The 24,433-nt window shown below is 39.5% G+C and overlaps 2 protein-coding genes across 4 annotated transcripts in view; both read right to left on the bottom strand.

Annotated features, from left to right (window-relative positions):
• The window catches only part of LOC140351660 (striatin-like), a 45,553-nt gene extending 29,838 nt beyond the window's left edge, over positions 1-15,715 (bottom strand). For both annotated transcript variants that reach the window (XM_072437594.1, XM_072437595.1), the window contains exon 1: positions 15,369-15,715. In XM_072437594.1, the coding sequence (XP_072293695.1) occupies positions 15,369-15,581 (213 nt within the window). In that variant the 5' untranslated portion in view covers positions 15,582-15,715. The remainder of the gene's footprint in view (positions 1-15,368) is intronic.
• An 878-nt stretch (positions 15,716-16,593) lies between these two features.
• The window catches only part of heatr5b (HEAT repeat containing 5B), a 30,858-nt gene continuing 23,018 nt past the window's right edge, over positions 16,594-24,433 (bottom strand). For both annotated transcript variants that reach the window (XM_072437332.1, XM_072437333.1), the window contains exons 29-36: positions 24,047-24,265; positions 23,760-23,887; positions 22,904-23,048; positions 21,818-22,090; positions 20,716-20,940; positions 19,892-20,043; positions 18,763-18,976; positions 16,594-17,480 (exon numbers count right to left, since the gene is read on the bottom strand). In XM_072437332.1, the coding sequence (XP_072293433.1) occupies positions 17,173-17,480; positions 18,763-18,976; positions 19,892-20,043; positions 20,716-20,940; positions 21,818-22,090; positions 22,904-23,048; positions 23,760-23,887; positions 24,047-24,265 (1,664 nt within the window). In that variant the 3' untranslated portion in view covers positions 16,594-17,172. The remainder of the gene's footprint in view (positions 17,481-18,762; positions 18,977-19,891; positions 20,044-20,715; positions 20,941-21,817; positions 22,091-22,903; positions 23,049-23,759; positions 23,888-24,046; positions 24,266-24,433) is intronic.

The following is a 24,433-nucleotide window of genomic DNA, read 5'->3' as shown; positions in this document are numbered from 1 at the left end:
GATGAGCCCGGAGCTGCTGAGAGCTTCAGTGTTTACACAGGGGGGATTAACTCTGAGGCGGCTCCATTATTGCACTGCATCACAGTCACTTAGCTGCTCACACAGACAAGGACTTCACTCCGAGCAGGAGGTTTAATGGGAAGAAAATGTGACATGGTTCAGCTTTAGAGAGAGATGCAGTGAGGCTGAGGAGGAGAACTCCAACTACTGTTACTGCTACAAATACTACACAAATATTAAGGATGGGGGACAAGCTTTCATGCCACAAGATCAAAAGAAAATTGCCACAAGATGTACAGCGAAATGCACAACCCATGGTGTGAGATGTTATAAATTTGTCTGTGCTGATGAGTTACACTTATTGAGAAGCCGTAGTTATCAAAAGCACAAAAAGCAGTGCTAAAATGACAACAAAAGTGTTGTAAAATAAATTGTGAAGGCAAAACATGAAACTGAACTAAACACAATGTATACATTATAAAAATATTGTTAAATCTTGTCTCATGTATCCATTCTTGTGTCTCATCTCGTGGGAATTGTCTCAAAATAGAAACGTGATATTCAAAGTATGAAAAACAGTCTCTTTTGCTGAGGTGAACGCTTAATCATAAAAATGCAATCTTATTTTTTTAAAACGGTATATATTTGTGTGTTTTTTATTTAATTAATTTAACTGCATTTTGTCTAAATGAAAACCTGTCGAAAACCTCTCCAACTGAGCCCAAGAATGAAAGAATTGGAGCAGAGGATGGTGTGAGTGTGAGTGGGCCGCTGCAACAATGAGTCACGACGTGCCTCAGTCTGCTCCGTATTACCACAGCTCGCTCTCCGCACAGGGACCAGGGTGAACCGGAGCAGCAAACGCAACTAACCCACACGAGATATTAAGGGAAAAGACAAAACTCGTACAACCAGGCAGTGTGGGTTTAGGCCCGATTTAAAATAGCGATTCAGAGTAGATGATATGATACGGGTTGTGCATCAATGATGGACTCAAAGTGTTTTCCTCAGATTTCTGTTCAAGTTATTGTCGTCGTCCAAGTTTTATTCAGCAGACTTATTAAAACAAGGTTGGTTTCTGGCCAAAAAGTCAACATTTGCCACCAAAGTCAACTCAAACGCGATTGATGCAAGGCTACAACTAAGGATAATTTTGCAATCACAGACGAAGCTGAAATAAAGCTGCTCGACAAAGTCCTGGTGGAGGAGATTTACAAATGAGTGTTTTAATCAAAAGCGCTACATTTCTACTGTCATTTTGATGCAACTACAGCTCTATCCGAGTCATAAGGCCTCTTTCCTCAGCTCCTGGCTTGTTTAACGTATAATTCGGTGACTAGTTGACGATTAGTTGCGAACATGAAGTTGTTAGAGCAGAGAAGGGACAAATGGAGTAAAAACCTTTCATCTGTCCAGAATCCTCTGTGGATAAGAGAATTATACTTTATTTACATATCATTCATTATTTTTCATGGAGTTAAGATGCATGTGTGACCATGTATAACAGAAGAAATACAATGAGAATGACATTTTAGCTGACATAACATCCCGTGGCAGGTTAAGGCTCTCAGACCTGCCTCAAGTGTAAGCTCTGTGATTATAGCTCTCAGGCTGTTTCCCTGAAGTAAATGGGACGGGCTTGAACCATCTGCTGAGCCAAAACAGTGTATTATTTTTTAACAGGACAAGTGAGCATATCCCGAAGTCATCATCACATGCTAAAACAAAGGATTATGTCCAAAACAATGCCACACATTGACCTCAAAATGATGACAACAACATCTGACGATCACAATGTTCAGTTTGCGTCAGACATCGAATTGGTTTTGGTGGATTAAATCAAGACGGCAGTTCATTTGTCAATAAATTACTGCCATTTAACTTGTAGCGTGGAGATGACGGGTAAAAATAAACTCTTCCATATAGAAAATGGACGGGATGAGAGATGGCGACGCTCTTGAAACAGATTACATGCGCTGGAGTGGCACCGGTCCAAATATGAGCGCCGAACACAGCCTCCGGCCAATGGAAACGTTATCGCAGTCAATTGGGCTCCTGATCCTGAAATATCTCATCAGGCTAATGCTCCGAGCACCATTTAAGTGCCTTTGGATGCCGAGCAGGACAATGTCACACACAGCATTAAATGTCAAACTAGGAGGACTATTACCTAGCAACAGCAGTGGCCTTGTGATCTTCTAATAAATATTAAACTCACTGAAACACATTCAAAGCCATACATACCCATGCCAATCTTCAAATTAGTGCGCTTAAAAAAAAAGCACAGTTCACTTGCCGACCAACCAGAGCAGTCAAAAACATGAACGGTTTGGTGAAGGCAGCCAGTGCACTTCCTGTAAAAGAGTCAAGAGCAGAAGCCGGATTTTGTCGGAGTAATAAGGCGAGCGCTTGGTTTGAAAACAATTCCCCTGCTCCATGTTCTGGATGCACGAGCAGATTAAGCTGACACTCGTCTCACTGTGGATGACACTGTACATCTGTGGTGGGGGGAAACTCCTCTGTTCTTATCCAGACAGTGTCAAGATCAGAAAAAAGCTTAATAGAATAATAATTTCCTTATTTGCATGGATGTGTTTGGCTAGTTCTTATATCATTATCTCTAGGGATATGACAAGATCAGACAAAATTGCCACAATATTGTGCACATGAGGAGAATGATTGAGATTTGTTTTATTCTGGAGGGCCGAAATACAATCTACTCACTGTTTACAACTGACTCATCATACCTGGGTCAAAGTAATCAAAGTAAAAAGTCAATCAAGTACTTGAGACTGTCAAAGGGCAATAGGGTACAAAGATTTGATACTAGGCTATCAGACTACCTTTGAAAACCCTTCCTGGTCGAACGAGGGATAACATCGGCTTCCCTCAAAGAACAAGGCTAGCAGGTTAGGAGCTGTGACGCAGAGACTCGAGGGTTTGTGAGAGCTAGGAACTAGACAGATTTAAAGGAGTAACGTTTGGGAGTCAGAGTCAGTGTCAGTCAAGTGGACTACACTAGTACAAAGAAGTCTCAAAATCACAACTTTCATGTCGTTTCAGGTTGTTGTTTTTTTCCCCAAGGCTGCGGTAGAAATCTGCACTGACTCTGAATCCATCAAGAAACCTTTATTGCAGTACAGTTTCCCTTGTAACTCTTGGGCGGCGAAGATCTACCTCTACTGTATGTGAATCTCCTGTTGATTTAAGAGGAATCAAACCAAACAAAATGTCAACACAAATCCAAACTTCTACAACAACATTACACATTGTATACCGAATGTTTTATGATCTTCCGTGTCTCTGCAAATCCCTCCCACCAAACATGAAGCTTCAGAGGAATGCAGAGAGTCAGGCCAGAAAGACACAGGAAGCGTTTAATTCGGGCACTGACTGACACTGGCTGCATTATGGGGCCGCGGGATAAGGCCTTCTTAGTCTGAACCGAGAGAGGGAGGGAGAGAGAGAATAAGGCATCCATCTCAAGCGATTTTCAAAGAGGAAAAGCAGGCGGGACGACAGGCTAATGCCTACTGAGGAAAATAAACACTGGTCACTGGTTTAACAGAAGCAGCAGCTGTGGAGAGTATGACGGGAGCTGGCATGTAGACAGGAAGAAGAGCAGTGTAATGTCACGCAAAAGACTCAACTTTGTCAGGATAAATGGAGATTTGCCATGTCTTAATACAGTGTCCTCTTAATGTAATCATTTCAAATCAGTTATGGCACCCTAATGTCTTAAACTACACATCAAACGGATAAACAGTATAGTACACAGTTGTTTTGGAAATATAAATGCCTGTATTGCATTCAAAGATCGAGAGGTCAGCCAAGTTTGCTCCAGTTTAGGCTCCATCTAATCGCTTACTGGACAATTTAGGGCCAGTGTCTGTAGGAGTCGTTTATATCAAGTCAGAACTGTTCCTGTAAATGACCCTTAAAAGAAGAAGGGCCAAGTGTAATGTAGCAAATTAATATTCAGGGTCACCCACACTGTTCAGGCCTCAGCCTCAAATTAAAAGCTGTCGGACCCCCAACATGTTAATGCGTGAAATCAGGGGTCAATTTAAACTTCCTGTAACTGTTTTCTTTTATCTGGTATGATCTGGCGTGGGAAGTGAGAGCCTGGGAGAGCATCCTGTCCGTGCGTGGATCAACGTCTGTGCCAAGGCATAAATAGTGCATCTTTATAATTTAATAATTTTCACCAGCCCCACAATGTTAATGGACTGTTTTACATGCAAATAAAGGATCTAAATGTGACTGTTAAGTTTTATTATTGTAAATTCCTCTCTTTCTCAACGTAATTTCAACTGCCAAGAGCTACACAAAGAGGCCTTTTAATCCAAACAGTATTAACAGCACAGAACTCTCAATGTCTCAGTCACTGGAGTCAAGTGAAATCCGGTCACGCAAGCCCCTGACTGTACACACAAAATGGTAACACGGTGGCCTGCTGTGGTCTGGAGGAGGAACCTAATCCATAATCCCACATTTACAATGCAAACATGCTTTTTTCTGGGCAAACGGCAGGTTTACAGTCACTGGGACAAGCCGGCGAGCCCCATGACGCGGTCCTGAAGAAGTACATTCCTCACATACTTCTACAGCTGCAGCAGGAGGAGACGAATCTAAACAACAGCTCAGGAATGATCTGAACTCATGGGACGGAGAGACGGAAAACTGTAGACCAACATCCACATATCTGACTCTTCAAGATATAAAAGAACTAAATGAGGAATATTTGGAAATGATTTGATGATGAGTAAGTGTTTTTTATTCATTTTAATTGCATGCAGTTCAAATAAAACATAATACTGTGGAGGTAGTAATCTTGACCAACTGTGAATAAAGAGCAGAGAGAACTAAATTTCAACATTTGTGGTATTATACTTTAAAGGCGCAATAGACGATTTTTCGGCGATTTGAGAACGCAGGCGTAAGTACGCATGCGCCCTCCCCGTGCGGACTGATACAACACACACGTGCATTTGTTTATTAGCGCAACGGAGCGCATCGCATCTCTCGTCTCCCGTAGATTTCTGTCCACTTCTGCGTCAGCTCGAACTGTCTTTCTCCGTCTTCATTTTGCCCCGTACACTGAGGGAACTATATTATGATAGATCCATGCGCTTAGGCATGCGGAAACGTGGGGACGAGCCTGACGCGGCTGCAGGTGAGCGGTAGGTGCGTTTTATGATTGATACGTGGTAGGACAAATGATTTATCCACGCCACGAGGAAATATGATAAAAAATTTGCTGAAAAAAAAATCGTCCATTCCACCTTTAAGAGTGGGACGAGACACGAGAACAAGACAAGACAATAATAAATAGAATTATATTATGTATCTACAGCTTCACAGCTTCTCATTAGATGTAACTGAAATGTAATCTTGCAGCAATTTGATTTCTAAGATGTCAAACTTGGATACAAAAAAAAAAAAAAATGATAGTAAAGTAACAAATGTTTTGGTATAGCCATCAAAAGGAGAAATGCTGCACTTTTTTTTTTAAACTTTTGATGGCTATACCAAAAATGTGTTACTTTACTTTGGTATTTTTTTTTACTTTATGGCATAAATCGAAACATTATGCCTCGAAAATTCTCCTCAATACTCTAAAAACAACATGGGCAACAACATGGCATATCAATCCAACTTTTGTGGTCATTGTACTGTCATAAACATTAAAAGTAACTAACTGTAAAAAAAAAAAAAAAAAAAAAAAATGCTTTAATGAGATAACTGTGGCACCTTAGTCCGAGGGGTTGAATGAAGAGACCCCATTTCCTGCTGGGACAGTCAAGTTTAAACCTCAGACTATTTATTTTGGGGGACTGTAAAGCCACGACAGACACAGCCACTTAATTTCCCTTTCATTTCACCAGGACACCAGTAAAATCACAACATAACATGACTCCTCCATGTTCCGGTCCGTTTGTATATTCCTGGCCTGTGGATTTGCCATTGCTGTTGTTTTTGTCACCTCGCTGAAGATCTAGGTGTGAAAGTATTTACCAGCTTCTCGCCTTTGTACGAGGATAATTTAACCGTTTGCACATCTGTCTCTCGGGAGCGTCGCACACAATCACTGCACTGCTGACACTTCCTCGGCTGCAAGCTTAATCCACTGGTTAAATTTGCACAGTTCCCTTTTCAAATGTGCAGTTTGCGTGGCAGAAAGGTGACGGGCTGGAGTCGGGGTTCGTGACTGGGGCCTTGGGGCACATTGATCTGGACTGAAGCAGCAGTTACCATGACACTGCTCAACTGTGTGCAACCATCTACATTTTACACTTTAATGTGACAATGTTCCCTGGCAGCAAACACATTAGAGCAGTGTTTCTCATTAACTCGGGAGGACTGTGAGGGTCACCTGGCAAACGACAGATTGATATGCGGAGCACTCAAGACTTGAGTTCTACGCATCATCGCTGTGGGATAGCCCTTGCTGAAATCCATTGGGAAAAGGTTCAGACAAATCCTACAAATGCACAAAGTCCTTCCCTCTGCATGTTACAAAGAAATAAACATAGTCTGTGTTTCCACTAAAAAAGCTAGAGGTTGTGAACTCAAACTCACTGTGCAGGGTCACTGTGAGCATATATAGATTTTAAAAACACGGAGGAGCCACAAGATACTAGTGGAGATGTGTTTTCAGGGTTGACGAGGGCAACAGACTCCAGGAAAATAATTGAATTCCATGTTTTTAGGATCCAACAAGATAACAATTTAACTTTTATCATTAAATAGGCCCTCAAAGAATGGCAATATGGATATTTGTCGGCAATATTGACCAAATCAAATATCTATTGTTTGAGCATCACGATAACATCATTCAGACGTCATTATGTGGTGAAAACAGAAAAGTGTAAAAATCACAAAAGTGCAGAATCACTTATTTGAAATTTATTAACATATCTTTTTGATTTGATTTTCCATAAACTCAATTTTGCATTTCTAACAAACATCCACCACCATGTAATCTAAATTTTGATATATTGTCCACCCCTAAATATGGATTGAGAGTGTCTTGAACAAGGACAAACTAAACTATGCAATGCTGATATGGTGAAGATCAAATATGCGGTTATAGCCACGAATGCCCAAACCTTCAATGACAACACGTGTTGCAAAAAACCTCCCGACTTTTACATCAATAGCACAGATGTCTTGATTGGACAGGACAGAGTCTGAGCATCGTGCGCTCTGACCCTGCCTCTGCAGCGTGGCCTCGCCGTGGGACAAACACAGACGGGTTTGAAATGGTGCGGACGACTACACATCACCTTCGTGTTGCTACATCCATTTCACACAATACGGCCGCACACGGAGCCGGCAGGGGAGGCGTGTTTCAACATCAGCGTTTTCTTCACAAATATAGTGGGCTCGGTGTCCTGAAGGTGCAGTCGTGGCAGAGACAAATGATGGATCAATAAAATGTGTGTAGCTCGGCGGAGAGGCGGCGCACTGACTGGACCTAATAGTTTTTAAATCACCAGAGATCAATTAAGTGCAGAGCAGAAAAGCACTGACTGTTGTATGATTATATGATAAAACAAAAAATGACATCAGAAAACTACAAGTCATTCTTAGAACACAGACACTGGCCAGTAAAGATGGGCGATGTGGCAAAAACTCCTCTTCATATGGACTGATCATTATTTTTAATTCGATTTTACACACAATACACAAAAATAGTCCAAAGTCTGAAGTCTGCTTTTACTGACAGAGGAATGGCTGATTAAAAAGCCTTATTTCCTGACGGGGAAAAGGGCTAAGAACACCTCCAGGCTTGCGTGCAGCTTTTGTGATTTGATAATTGCTCCAAATCAAATTGATATTTTGTGCAGCCTTATGATAAGACTAATAAATAATGACAAAACAATAATAATAAAATACCATAACAGGAATCTGCTGCAAACCAGTTCAAATAAATATGTTCCCGTTTAAAAAATAAATTAAAAGAAAAGAAAAATAAAGTTTTTCCATTTCATACTACCGGCAGTTAATCATTTTTAAGACAAGGCAAGAATGTAGAAGAGCCATTGCCAAAAAGGAAATAGTGTCTTGAGCGCAGTTCTCGTCATTAGAGCTGCAACGATTAAACGACCAATTGTGACTAGTCGACTATAGACCATTATCTGAGTGGTCTTCTGACAATTGTAATTGTTATCTGGATTGTTCAGACTCGTACACATACAAGAAGCCCCATTATAGAATTCAGTCACCATATTTCAACCTTTATTTGGTTAAAAATGTGTTTAATAATTGACAGAGTACAATAGAACAATCGCTGACTAATCTAGTGCCAAAACTGTTTGCCACAGCCCTACTTGTTATCATGGTATTATATTTTGATAATCATGTTTTGACGGACCTCCAGAGTAATTACACACAACACAAGCATTTTCCAAAAGCCCTGGTCTGTGCGGACGACTCCACTTTGTGATGTGTGCGGCGACACAGCGATGACCTCAGAGCGGGCAGCTGTCCCACACAGACCCAGCGCCTGCTCCCTGTGAATGAACGGAGCAGATTTGAGGGGATTTAACAGCCCCTCTGTCGGCTGTGGCAGCGCCGCGACGGCGCAGAGGAGCTGGGCCCGGTCCAAGCGGGACAGTGGAGCAGGCTGGAGTTAGTAAACACAGTTCCTCCTGCGGGCGCTCGCTGCAGCAAAAATAGAAACCCTTTTAAAGCCGCTGTGATCTGCTCAGTGAATATTTGATGTGCAGCAGAATGACTCAGAGCTGGACTTCTGCGTTGGTAATGAAGGCCGTCTTTTGTAGTGGAGCGCCATGGAAACAAAACAAATTAATTAGGCTGCAACAATGACTTGACTAATGGTAGACTATAAATAATAATCCTAGTCATATTTTTGATCGTTGTAATTTGGACTCATACAGACTCAAAAACGGCCACAAAAATACCTTTTATAACAAAACCAGTGGCATTATTAAATAAAATTAAAAACATTTAAAAAAAGAATAAACATTGTCTGATTTTCAGCAATAATACAGTGTAGAAGCCTTCAGTCACCATATTTCAACATTTATTTTGGTTAAAAAAGTATTTTAAAAGCCTCAGTGAACTAGTCGACGAGTAAACTAATGGTTTGTTGCATCCCTAGATTTAACTAAAATGTTAGTTTTAAGTGAAGTTATTATCGTTTTGGATTACAGAACCATTTACGCCTGATGCCCTTTCCAACTTCAGCGCTTTCATCGACATCCATGGAGAAACTACACTGAGAATAAACCCTGCACAAGGACAAAAAGTACATCAAAATTCAGGATTAAAACTGGATACTGTGTTAAAGTGATCAGTGGGATGTATCATATGTTGTTTGACATCTGCTAAATTAGAATATCAAGCACATCTCGACAATGAAAACAATTTTAAAAGGTTGCAAAAAAAAGCAAATATTAAAATAAACTGGAAGTGCAATCTTTCAAAGGGTATAAAGTGACATTTCTGAACTTTTGTTGTTCATTTTATGGTCCAGTCACTGTTTTTTGCATTACTTAAACCTCGATTTTGATGGAACAACATAATATCTGGATCGGGATAATCAGAAAAAATGCTTCGATATCCATATTTGTCAACTAGTTAAAATAGAAGTCTTTCTGTATAATTTCTGCAGCAGGAAATGTTGGCCATCCATTCACATTGTGGTGACTGTACCTTTAAAATTGATTGCTCTTCAAACATTTGTCATTTCTGTGTTGACTCCCGAGGGCACAAACATTGAGCCTGTATCGTCACTGCAGCGAGCGCCGGGGCAAACAGAAATAACTGCAGCCCGGGGGTGGATGTGCGGAAGAATGATGGTGACACCCTTTTCAGCGAGACTCCGACCGCACCACGATGTTTGTGCTCGGCTCGGTCCTTCTTATGGCTCCACTGAGTTCAACCATCTGAGCCTTGAGTAAATGCAGCACACCGCAAGTCGCTGCGATGAAGTCAAACTGCTGCGCTAGGGTTTGGCATCGAAAAACAATGCAATGCAATGACCGCTCTGTATTCAATATCGGATCATAACCGGCAATGTTTTGGAAAGGTTCTACTTAAGGTCTTTGTGTTAAATGGCAATATATAAAAATGGTTTTGTTTAACTTGGAGCAAAAAGAGAAAAACGTCTATAGCCAATATTTTTCTTCTAAAGCAAGGTATAAAAGTGATAGGTCTACCTTTTTGCAGGTAACTTTTCACATTTTGCGCAAAACTTTAACCTTTACTGGCACGTTTTAGCTCATTCCAGATGAATCATTACTATAACCTCGGGGAATCCCCAAAATATATCCATATCGCCCACCAATGATGCCACGCAATGTCTACAACAACAATGCAAGTCCAATAAACGGGCGATTGGTGAGGTTGGCATCAGGAAAAGGCTGCCAGGGGAAAACGTATGCAAACTAAGCATCGTTTCCTGCTTCATTTGTTTTGAAAACTCCAAGGACAAAAAGTAGTCATCCGCTTGATATTTTACTGAATATCATTAGAAATATACCATGCGTCATTTTGTTACACTGAAATCCTTTTGGTTCTAGACTGTTATTGCTGTCCAAAGCAGCACCGGTCGAACAAATCAGCCAATCACAAAACAATTGCGTCTTGTTTGTGTTCCCGGAAATAATGCGTCAGTGTTTGGAGCCGCGAGTCACCTTTCTCTTCAGCGGGTGTAGTGTTCGGGACAGAGCTGCTGCTGCTGACACAAGCCTTCGGCAAGAGGACACCGGCGGAGCAGGGATTTCCCCAGAACCGGAGGCACAGGAGACGAGAGCGGACCACACTACACACTACACACACACACACACACACTACACACACACTACACACACACTACACACACACTACACACACACTACACACACACACACAAGAGTCCAACACAGGGCTTTGGTTAAACACAACTGCAGCCTGTCATCAGAATATCCTCTTCTCTGTCCTGGACAAATGAGGAAATCTATAGTGTGTTTTTAGCTTGAAAACATGCACTTATCAAAAGTAGCTCCAAGTGCAGCCGGCCGCAGTGTCGTGAGATCGAATCCTGACTATTTACTGCTTGTCCTCCCTTCTCTCTCTCTCTCTCATCCCCCATTTCACACTACTTTCCTGTCAATAAAGCCAACAGGCACAAAAAAAACTTTGTCAATGAGATATTGAAAGATTAAGATCCACAAGTGAAATGACTGTCACGGTAGTTGCATTTGTCCAAAAAAAACAAAAAAAAAAACAATCGCAAATCAAATACTGAGGCAGGGTTGGATTGAAATACTCTGAAATCAGCTACAAACTCAAGAATATAAGGAAACTTCAGCACAGATCATACCAGTGACAACATATGACGTATTCTTGATCAAAGAGTCAGTATGGAGAAGAGAGAATGTTCTGGTCAGCTAACGTTAGCACACACGCTGCTACTGCTGTCAACAACAAAATATTATACTCACTACGGACAATCGCTTAGAGTCAGGATTAAAATAAATCTCATTTGTGACGAGTTATGATCTGAGGTGGCCTGTCTGAGCACTGAGTGTGGAAAATGTGTCCATTTTGATGATTTTCATTAGCGCTTTGCTCTTGAAATGCTAACACATCATTGTAAACATTGCCTCGGTTCTCTCATTGGCTCCTCTATAGTGTTTATGGCAATATCAGTGTTTACTGGATGTAAATGAGTCAGGAATAGAGGGGTTAATGGTCAGAATTTATGCAAATGAATTACTGTGACAAACACGCATTAAATCGGGCTGAACGAAGGCTCGTAAATTCAGTTCAAAAGTTTAATTCTATCAAAAAGAATGTTGTTGTGATGTGTTCAGCCTATAATGGATTTGGTCGTATTTTATATATTATTGCTGTAATTTGGCTTGCTTTCTAAAAAGCACTGCTCTATATAAATACATACACATTTGCACAATTGTATTGCAAAAGTATCGATATCGCATCATAATCAAGCCTCAATTTGGTCGCAGTTTCATCAATGGAACATTTTTATTTTGACAGTTTGACAAATACATTGAGTCATGTACTTTTTTGTTTTAATATCATTGAAACTAAAAGTATATCGCAATAATGTTTATATACTTACCACTCACTATACTGTGGCCATTTTGAGTTGAACTGAGCCAATCACTGTGGCGCTCTCATCACAGCTGACATTATGTTTGTCAGTCTGCGTGTCTGTGCGTCTTTCAGAGGAGTGGCTGAGCGAACGGGCTGGACACACGGCATTCCTTCGAGATCTGGGTTTGCCTTGAACAGTCACAGCAGGAGAAAGGTGTGCTACACGCTTCAATCGAGGCTGAAGTGTTTCCGATAATGTTCCTGATACCAGGATTACAGGAAGTTGAGGCAGGTTCACAGAAAGCGCAGGTTCACCTTGTGCTACTTTTAATGTGAAGGAAATATATAGTAATTATGGCGGCTCACGTCCACACAAAAGATTTACAGCAGTAAATGTTCAGTTAAGATTAAAAACCCACTCTCGCGCTTTCAAACTTGCAACACAGATGACAGTTGTATCTACAATGTTTTACTGTATGGCATTAAACTTCTCCATCTGCCGTACATGGAGAAAAGCAAGTTCTATGCGTTATTATAGATAAGAAATAGTATTGATTGAGCTCGACGGACAGTTTCTTTCCTGGCCGACGCTGAGCGAGAAACCAATATATTTGGTCCAATATGTATGGTCGATATTGATCATTATGCAATTTAAATTGACCACAGCCTTGTTTTACCACAATCGTATGAGAGAGTCCCGTTTTGTGCAGTGCCTTTGAGTATTCTATGGGCAACAGGTCGACCAAAACAACTGCTTGTGTTGGAGATTCAAGTCTGAAGCCGAAAAAGAACAAATATCAGCTTTATTGTTCATTTACATTGTTAATATAGATAAGATTGATTTTGCTACATAGTTTTACTTTGTTTTTCACTTCAGAGATAACCATATCTCCATGGTCAAGGTTGGACAGCTCGTCGCTATTCTCCTGTAAATGCAAACTTTTCAAATGATGGCGTTTTGTGATCGCTTCTACTACAGGGCAAAAGGAGGAAAGCAACAGCCCTGAGCATTTAAATTAGAAAGACTACAAAGTTAACCAAAACCTTATCTTCTTTGTGTTCGTTTGATTGTTTCCTTTTACGATAATGAAACTACTGTCAATGTTCTTATGTTTGAATCCCTTCAGGAGAATCTCGTCGTCTTGGGTTTACCAGAGACTCTGAGCAGGGGGAACCAATTACTCTTTGCATTAGAGCCAGGCAAACATACCATTATTGTCATCTCACAAAAGTACTCTCGCTTATTATCGCTTGTGTAGATGTAATTTCATACAATGTTAAACATTTGTTGAAACAACTTGTGCACAGGCTTCAAGGTCATCACGAGTGAGAAAATACATGCCATTCATTAGTGCTGCAAGTTTCACATACTTGTAGAGAGAGAGAGGGGAAATTGTAAACAAATGTTACACAACAGTTTTACCACAGTTGCAAAGAAACAACACCCCAAAAAGTGCAATTTAATATATTTTGCTTATATTTGTTTATTTTAGTTTACTATCAAGGCTTTATTTAGATTTATTTTTACACTTTAAACATACTATCCACTTTATTTCTAGTATTTAGTGGAAACACAGACTATCGCAGATATTTCTCAATTTTATGCACACTTTAATTAATTTGGAATATACTGTGCGTCTGTCAACAACGGGTAAATGAATAGGTGAATCTGCTTTTCAAATAACGTCAGTAGAAAACACACAACTCAAATGTAGCGCTCACCATTTTGCCGCCACAAACTAACCAACCAGCAGGCCTTTTGGCGGCCTCGGTGCGCCTCACCACTGTTGCTGTTGCGTTCTGATAAGCGCTCTTTATATGACAGACTGCAGACAGGAAGGCGAGCTCAGGGCACAGACAGAGCAACACGGAGTCAAAGCCTATGACAATGGACGTATTTACAACAGAGTGAGAGGCTTCTTCCTCATCACCTCGTTGGATGAGTTCAGAGACTAGACGGAAACTAAGAAACGATGGCTGATAAGTTTAGAAGGTAAAATAATGATGAAAACATTTACTTCAAAACTGAATGAAATGACTAAGAATTAAACTGTCCATACAACAATCTTGCTCATAGATGTCGAACTCACACACAATACAGTACAGTGAGGTAAGCATTCAATATTGCAGCACAGCAATTAGTTAAGACATATCTTTTTCATTGTACGTTGAGACTTTTTCAATTTAAATACAGAGACTGGAGGCTTTAGAGATTTTGACTTAATAATGCCACTAGTTTTGTTTTAAAATGTTTTTTGGCGTGTGGTTTTGAGTTTGTTTAGTCCAGATAATGATTACGATGACCAGAACACAACTACGATTATAGTTGACTAGTCACAATTAGCTGATTAATAAAAGTACCTAAATATCCCTTTGTTCCTGGACTTTGTAAAACTTTGAACTACAGAAAATATAGGCCAACTGGATATTATCATTCGGCCTATCACCAGAACAAAAATGACAATATTTCCCCCCCACCTCTAGTACTTCACTAAATTCATAAAAACTTGGCTACACAGAACTGCATTAAATACCAGTGTGAGAAAACACACAGGTGTGACTTCATGTCTCTCATCTCCAATGCCATTTTCTTCACGCATGTCACTGGAAAAAACCCTGGATCACCACCAGAAAAGACACAACGCAGCTCAGATGACTTGCTGGTACAAAGCCATAAAGCTCACACTAAGATGGTGGGCCAATAAAGCCAGTGGTCTGTGTCAAACAGGTTGGCAGTGGCAAACATTTTGGTGGCTCCGACTTCAGCAGTGGCAGTGACAAGGCATAAAAAAAAATAAACTGAGAGCGTAATAGTTTCAATGATATTTGCAGTTTTGTAATAATTGGACATAGTTATATTCAAACAATGTGCCACTATTGTATCATTGCGCAAAGGTATCTAATTGATTGACTATTTCCACACACAAGTACGATGCGCTCAGTCAATGCGTCTTCACAGCTCTGTGTCAACAACGCAATCTGCCACTTTACGGGACTAGTTTCAATAAGCAAGTCCATTATACATCACGCGAATCCGTTTCGTCAAGTGTCCAGACAAATACAAACGCAGATGTGAGACTTTCCCCATTTAAAGACGGGGGGAAAGGAGCAAATAGTCGTCGAGAAGTGGGGTCATGGGGGCGCTGCAGCTGCTTTAGCACAGAAGCTAATGCTAAGAAGCTAACACCAGAACAATCAGACAGAGCCGCTCAAAGAGACTCTTCACAAAGCCACGCACATACGTCTCATTGTTTGCACTAAACGCAGCCATTCGCACACATAAGGCGGTGTTTTACCTGTAGCTCGGCTCTCTCCACCTCCCATTGTGCCCTCTCTACTTCGAAGCGGGCCCATTCGTGCTGCAGGAAGTGCAGGATCCCCGGGATACTGTACTGCGCCCGGGCCGCCTCCCCTGCGTCGCCATCGGGCAGCGGTCCTTTCCCAGCACCGGCTAAAACCGAGTTGTTATTGTTGTTGAAGAACACGCCGGGGCCCGCCTGTTCGTCCATGGCCGGGCTCGGGGTGCGCTCTCTCCGCTGTATCGCAGATTTTTAGCTCTATAAACCAGAGGAAGGGCTTGAACCTGGTCGAGGCGCTCCGTGTCTCGGCTCGAAGAATGAACTCACTTCTGACAGCTCGCTGTCAGAGTGACGTCAACACGCAGCCACGCCCACAGCGTGCCGACACGACTCGTGTGTGCGCACCATGATCTATTTACTACTATTACACGAACAGCGCAGTATCTTTATAACATTGTTGATATTTTGTTGAAAGATACAATACAAAATGTAGTCTTTAGTCATGTTCATGATTCAAACGTGACCTTGTTGCTCAGTAACATTTACTTGAGTAAAATACAATTGTACTTCTTTTGAGTATTTTCTGACTGCATACTTTTACTCCTACTTGAGTTATTTGAAGTAACAACAACAAGCTTACTTAAGTAAAAGCTTTGGTTACTTATCCCAGTGTTATTAACTCTATAATATTACATTTTCTGAACAATTGAGCTTCATGTACCGCTCCTTCAGATTGAGTTTTTCTCATATTTGTAGTCTATCGTTTGAAAACACCAGATTTTATGCATGACTTAATACTCTGTCCTTCCAATAAACTAAATTCAATGAGTTATAAATAAATCTGTGGTTACAATTGGACAGTTACTCATACAATTTAACCTGGTGCATGCCAGCATATAAAATAAGATAAGATAATCCTATGTGTTACTCTGAACTCACAAATATTGATGCTCAAGTAAATTTGCTGGCAAAATTACATTCAATTACTTGTACGCGAGTTGTAGTTTTTGTCTCTCCTACTTTGTACTTGGGAGTAAACTAGAATAATATTATTTGGGCATTTTTTGGCTACTCTACCCACCACTGCTGATTATAGCAGTATAAACTATCCCTTATTCTAAGCAAACCTATGATAAACTGAATGTAAGAGTTGTGTCTAGAGGTTGGCTCTGTCCATTTGAAGCCATATTGAAAATGTCCACTTTGCTTTTCAATGACATAATTCAAATAAAATAATTTATTACATGTGTGGTTCACTTCACAAGCAGATAAATCAAACACGCTCAAGGACAACTTATATCAGAGATGAAAATGTAGAACACTGAATCTCTTGTGTATTATCCTTAAAAGTGTCAATTCATGTTATGAATACAAATTTAAGTTTCAGATATAATTTAATGGCAATATCTGCTTAGAATTAGAGCCACAAGGTTTATGTATGCAATAACACAATGTAAACATGTAATCCTGATATGATCTATGTTGTATTTCACATTTATGTACATGGACAGAGTACTTTAACACAGGACAAAATTATAATAATTAAGGAATGTATCTAAATAAGAAGAAAATAAATCAAAATGTCCCTTCACATAGACATTTCTGTATCTGTCTGATGATTACATCCATCAATTCGGCTGCTTAACGATTAAACATTCAAATAACTATTTACAAAAAAAGACTTAAAAATCAGAATTAAGTAAAATGTAACAGTATAAATAAAAACACATCAGCAAATGACAGATATGACATCATGTTACAGCAAAATAAAACATTGACCATCAGCGTGTTTTAGCAGTCTTTAGAAGAAGCTAGTTTTGAGTTTTATGGTCGGCGCGGCTTGAACAGTGGGTTGAGTTTGCCTTGCTGCAGCCTTTGCTTTACTACTGGCTTGATTGGCTCTTATGGCAGATTCAAGGCGAGTTTTGAGCTCAGGGGCGGCACCGATGACGATCTTGAAGGCAGCCGGGTAAAGGGGTCCGATCCGCATCAAGTTCTGAAGTGCAAACTCGTGAAGACCTTTAGAGACCACTGGTGCAGAGTAGAAGGCTGTTTCATCCAAGAGGTAAGAGATGAGAGTAGGGACGAGGAGCGCCAACAACTGCACCCCTGCACATCACGTTAAAGGAGACATTATTGCTTTTTCATGTATTTTGTATTGAATTGTAATTTAAGTAGATCATTATTTTACATTCTGTTCATTGCAAAATGTAATATTGATCTAAAATGGCTTGATAGCCTGATACATATCCAGTTCCCTTAAATGTCTTAATTACTTGCTGATGTGGAAAATTTCACCCCACATGACAAATAGGGCTGTTGTAGGCATTTAGACCAAAATTTATACTATTAATGGGATTATAAGGAATGATTGCAGAGAAGACATTGATTTAGCATGAATTATTTTTCATAATCAAATACGCAGTTTAGCAAGACTTTTGTACAAAAACTTGCAGTTTGTGTCACATGATCAGATCAGCGGAATTTAGACTAATTGCTGGCACTGTACATGCTGATTGTTTGGACTTAATGTGCTCTCATTACAATGCAAATCATAATGTTATATATTTGTGGTTCTTCATCACCCAGGTACAAAATACCAAAAATACTGCTATTTGCCAAATGTACTAGTATTAATGGCACATTCATTTGCTTCAGATAAGAGGCTCACTAAGAATAAGGCCAAGAAAGGCTTCATGTCAGATGTCCACTATCTAAATAATCTTCTTAGATAAGATTACTCATATACATGTATTTCTAGAGGACAATGTCAAGGATTATCTGTGACAACGCATAATCTCAGACCAGCCAGCTATAACAATTAATAGATTAAGACAAAGGAAGAAAGGCAGGATGACATTAAATCATCTCAGAAAATCCACAACAGACCTTAATCTGTGGGGCAAACTATAAAAGATTTGCTATTCTTAAAAGTTGTGCTAATCCTTTTTGGCAAATATTATTTTATTTACTTTTTTAATAATCAGTAAAAGCAAAGTCGGTTTGTTTTCCTGAAGACTTGTTAAGTTTAAAATCATCTTGTTTTGACAATCCATTTCAGTAAATTGAAAGAAGTGAAAAAATATTATTCAAACCAGTTACAAATGCATTGAACACAATTATCACTAGCAATCACTACAAACATGTTCTGAAATGCATGTGATTGGTATATAGCTCATATTTCAGTCTTCTCTGAAATGTTATTATTTATGTATATAAATGTGTATTAAATATTTATGTTTAAATGTGTACTTTGAACAGAATTGTACTGTTAAAACATCACACGTTTTATACAAAATGCAATGCTTATCAGAAAAATGTAAAAATGTCAGCCCTTTTACATTTTGTGAACAAAAAGAAGCAACAGTCGCAGTTTGGTAAAAAGACTTACTGTTTTGTTCCTCCCCCATGCCGACCAGGAGTTCTAAGACCCTGATGCCCTCCTGAATGGCCTGGAGCTCTGCGTTGGTCTGGGGTCGATTGGTTTCTGCAGCCTTCAGCTTTTCCACCAGGATCGGAGCCAGAGTGTGAATGTACGGAGTGGAAAGGGCGCGACTGCAGTGCTGAAACACGGACAAGAGCAGCTGATAACACCGGGCCTCCATCTGAAAGAACAGAAGAAATGGAGTTAATTTTGCATTACAGAGTTAAATAGAATACAAGTTACCGGTAGTTAGTATTGTGATTTGTAATCCTCTGTGTACATTTTATTGTCCTACTTGAACAGTCTCGGCCTCAGTCAGGACTAAACATGGGGAATCAGTTTTCTTTAGCTGTGCATATGACTGAATGGGTTTTATTTGCATTCTTCTCCAAAAAATAAGAAAATATATAATTTATTAATTGTTTGTATTATGATTGTAATGCACCCTTCTTGTTCACTTGAATTACTTTGTGTAATTATGCTTCACAAATAAAACTGCCTTGCCTGGCATAATTAACTGAATCTATAATTTATATACACAGGCTTTTCCATTTCCACCTTCTACTCAACAAATCAACACTGAATTAAAAAGGTAATTATGGCCGATAAGCATTGTTATTTTAATTTTGTTTGTTTGTATGTTGTAACTGCCTCTTGGCCAGGACTTCCTTGGAAAAGAGGTTTTTAATCTTAAAGGCGTTATGGACGATTTTTCGGTGATTTGAGAACTCAACCCTGAGTTCCGAGGTGAGTTCTATGATTGATACGTGGCAGGACTAATTGGCAGTCCACGCCACGAGGAAATAAGACTCAGATTTGGGCCAAAAAAATCGTCCATGCCACCTTTAATACGTCTCTCCTGGTTAAATAAATGTTGCCCAAAAAATAACTTGCTGATTATAGTTTATCAAAATTATCATCAATCATAATTATATTGCATAAATTAGAGAACAAACAGGAGACATAGAGTACAAAAACGACAAAGAATTAAGCCAAGTTCCAACCGGTGTGAGTAATTGTGAGAGAATACTAGTTAGTAAAATATATTGAGAAAGGCTCTAAGTGTAGGTGTTTTTTGTCAAAGACAGGTGCTCACCCAGGGATCCCCAGAGTTGAGTGCGTTCCTGTATTGATCCATGCAGCCTTTCTGCAGCACAGTCACACCGACAAGCTCGCCGCCCGCCGACAGCAGAAACAGAGTGATCGCTGTCAACATGCTGACATTGTCCAGGTCGGGCCGGGAATCATCTAAACAAATACAGACATTTGCATCAGTCCAGAGTCAAGTTTTGTGTTTCAAATTCCATCATTGCAGATTTTAATTTAATTTTTTACAAGCATTTTTTGATTTGTTGACATGGAGAGCAGGTAAAATTGCTAAGGTTAAAGAAAGGCTCTATAAACAATGATTATTAAATCGTTTTCTCCTGTTATGAACTGTTTTGTATTGTAATTTTTTAGTAATCAAGTAAAATAATTGTTCCTTTGGGTAAAATTTGTCCAAATCTTCATAAAAACTACTCTGGAATATGCTTGGGAACATTCTCCTGCCCCGAAAGGACTTTAAAGAAGTGTAAAGAAGTGCCAGTTTGACTTCGACAAACGGTTGAATGACCTTCCTTCTCTCATCCCCATTTTACAGTCTGGTCAAATAAAGTCTACGGATGAAAAAAGAGAAGAGTGGCTATCTGCTGACGACTGGTATAAATAAATGTGGATAGTGTAATTAATAAAATTTTTGGGTTCACGGTTTGGATATTTAGTCTGGAAAACACAAACAAAAACGTACTGGCACATAACCCATATTTTGGACAATTATAATGCAACTTTAACTCTCATAAAAAACATGCCTAAATACTGGCTAATATCTGTGACTGACACCTACACATTAAAGGATTTGAAAGCCTTCTTTGTGCTAACCTGGTTGTGAATATTCCAGCACAGAGGCCAGGCTGCTCCTCACAAGGGTGGTCCACTGCGTCTTGATGCTCTCCTCTCGGGCCAGTGGGGAGGTGATGATGGTTTTGATGGCCTGCAGCGCCGCCGAGACAGGAGCAGGCACAGAGTTGTCCTTAGTTTTGAGAGCAGTCTCCTTCAGGACTCCAGTGATGAGGAAGAGCACAGTAGGAAGGATGGTCATGCTCCCTGCAAAAACCAAGCCACGGCTCAATACAGATTTAAATTCACATTACGAAATACACAGAAATGAAAAGGACAAACTTTCTTTCTTTGGTTATTGAAAATGCACAGAATGGGTGTGACATTATCACATTTTAGTTGTTACGATTATTGTGAGGAAAAAACAATTTATTGATTATTCGTGATTACCGTTACTCACCAAACAACAGTAAACTATGTCATTTTCTTTCATTCTCATTGTCCTCAAGTTTGTGACCAGCTTTATAAAATCTTCTGAATGACAGAATAAAGTTAAGGTGACAAAATCAAATCAAATCAAACTTTCTGAATGATATATTAAAGTTAACATAAAAAAACAATTTATAATTAGGGTGAAGTTTTTGGAGATAGATTGAACGTAAATTACATATTTTTGTTTCGAAAATTGACATGAATTTGTATTTTTAGTCCTTCCGATTATGTCCTGTGACCTAAATAATCACAATTATTGATTTACCAAATAAATAATCTTGACACCAATCACAATTTGCACAAAACAGAACATACCTTTTTTAAGTTGTGCATGTATTTTTTGACTTGATTTGACCAATAATCTGAACAAAATGCGTTCTGAATACACCGCACTTTGTATTCGAGTTGCATTTATTCAACTAAACTTGGACTAGACTCAAAACTAAACCTGTAATAGACCAGGATTAGGACAGACCAATCCAAGTCTGTACTAGGACAAAACTGACCTTAGACCAGGACCACAGTTATGGAAGACAGTTTGATATATTCATTTTTTCACCATTGCAGACAATTTTGTTAACCTTTAAATACAATAAAAAAGCCTGCATGTGCCTAGATTCACTGATGTGATGTAGTTTGTCTTGGACCTCACCAGCTGGAGTGCAGAGGGACGGCAGCTCGGCCAGGATCGACACTGTGTGAGCCACCAGCCGCGCACTGTCCTCCGACAGCCTCTGGGGCCTGAGCGCGGCATGGCTCGGGGACTCCTTCACTTTGGTGTTGAGTTGTGGTAAATGGCGAACAAGAATGAACACCAGCAGCTCCATGCAGGCGAACACCAGGGATTTACCGGGAACCAGCTCCCCAGTGTCTCCTCCCTCTCCCAGGCCCGGACCGGACTCCTTCTCTACCTCCTCGTCTTTGTCTAAATGTATTAAACGAACAGTTTAATAATAGATGATTGATAAAAGTAGATGTTTGAAGAAAATATAAATATGTTAAGTTACAGCACACGTTGGTTCTTTTTTTTTGTTCCATTTTGCATTAAACAAAAACAATAATAAATAAAAGTATGTATCTCGGATGTAAAACTCCAATGGAAACAATAGATGGATACCAGTGGAAATGGATGACGGGGACGGAGTCAACTGTCAAGGACTAGAATAACATCAGACATTTATTAAATGGAAAGACCATCCTTTGTGGAGAATTTTAAAATGGACAATGGGACTAGTACGAAAGAGGGACATATGTCATACTGACTTTGCTTTTTACTGTATCAAGTTTGGTTTGTTTGATTGTGTTTTCATTTTGTATTATTTAAATAAATACAAATAATATGTATTGAAAAAAAAGTTGGAATACAAACTACTTAATCTCATGAAAGTCATTAGTTTCACTTGGAAACTGGCAAAAAAAGAAAAAAAAAAATATTCTTCCAGTTGCAAGCTGTAACTCTAGATTTGGAAGCAACTGACAAGAAAGATGATTGTAGTAGAAATTTGAAACATCTTTGCAAGTTTTATCTTTTCTTTTAAAGTAAATTAATATTGATTGTTTAGGTCTTTATTTGGTATTACTATTTTAAGGCTTAATTTCCTGTTCTGTAAAGCACATTGAATTTGTTTGTGTGCAAATTGTGCCATAAAAATTAACTTTAGTTTTGAACCTACAGTATATAACTAAACCTCAGAAATGAAATCTGTAAAAGTGATAAAAAAAAGTGTGCATGTCTGACTTCTGGAGGTGCGTTGTTGCTGCAGCTGGTCCTGTGCTGCTCTGATGGTCTCCTGGACGACGGCAGTGACCTGGAGTTGAACTGCCAGAGGGTCTCGGGTCAGTAACAGTCTGTGCAGCACATTGAGGAGTTCCACTGCCAACAGCTATAGAGCGACAGGTTAGTCAAGGTGAGGTGGGTATTTTATTTATATAATATAGGACAATATTAAAGTTAAGTATGAAGTTAAGCCTGTGTAGATTAAATTCATTCATGATTGAGCTTAGTTCAAACATATTCACCTTTCAATGAGACTGGACCCAATAAAGTAAATGAATACTTGTACTAACAGCTGTAGTCAACAACAAAGTCATGGCCATCATTACTGTTTATACATTTTACAAGACATACTGTACAGCTGACCCCTGGTAAGACCCTCCAAAGTCCAATTTTGTGTAATCAACAACTCAAACAGGTTTTACAACCTCATTTGGAGAAAAGCAATACACCCAAAATCTGATTATTGTCTGATTTCTAGAGTTATCAGATTATTGATAATCAGACAATAATATCTGATGCGAGTAATCAGATTTCTTTATGACAGTTCAAACCTGTGCAGACTTTGATAAGGAACATTAGTCAGAAAAGGGCAAACTAATGTGGCAAAGACAAAATTGTTTAAGTTTGAAATCGTTATTTTAAAAGGTCACTGTATTTTGTCTTCCAATTACAACAATTACTCAATCCATTGACCCATGTTCCCAGATTTCTATTGTGCATGTAAAAACACATACAAAAATCAGCTTTAATTATTGGGTTATTTGATTATACTTTACTGTCCATGTAAAAACACCCAGTGTGATGACATTTAAAATACCTGGTCTTCTGCAATGTGCATCTTGGCACACGGTGAATCAAAGAGCGTGCACAAGGCCTGCAGGCAGGACATCACATGCTCGATGGGCACCTCAGGACGTGGAAAGCAAAGAAATTCAATGCTGACACCTGAGAAAAAAAACAAAAATACTGTTGGGGTGTGTCCACTCTATTGTCGTCAAATGTAAAGTGAACTTGAAGGTAAACAAAAACTCCTTACAATGTGCATGTTAAACCTAAAGGCTATGAAACTCAGACTTTCAGAAAGTAAACTTAAGTCATGTTTACCTAGAATAAGATGCATTCGATCTTTGACCGAGTCCTCAAACGTTTTGGACGGAGGGACTCCTGCAGCCTTGGATGGGGCAGAGGGAGACTCAAGTTTGTCTTCTACTCCAAACCCAGTGCTGTTCAACCACAGGGCCACAGCGTGGAGCACAGGGGCCCAGGAGCTGCGGTAGTGGAGTCGAGCAGTGTCTATGGTCTCCGGAGTGTAGAACGCACCACCTGAAAAAACACACACTGTATATATTAGAGCGAGTATGTAAATATTTATACAACTAATACGATCACAGCTTATTGTTAGACACGATATCATGTACTTGGTGTGACTAAACTTGCCCCAATCATTCCATGTGACCATTTTTCAAGACAAAATGTTAACTGCCTTTCTAT

Source organism: Eucyclogobius newberryi, unplaced genomic scaffold (assembly GCF_026437365.1).
Source record: "Eucyclogobius newberryi isolate DKJ021-1_F unplaced genomic scaffold, fEucNew1.0.hap1 SCAF_8, whole genome shotgun sequence".
Lineage (NCBI taxonomy): Eukaryota > Metazoa > Chordata > Actinopteri > Gobiiformes > Gobiidae > Eucyclogobius > Eucyclogobius newberryi.
The sequence above is the reverse complement of the archived record's forward strand: the minus strand, read 5'-3'. Positions and strand labels throughout refer to the sequence as shown.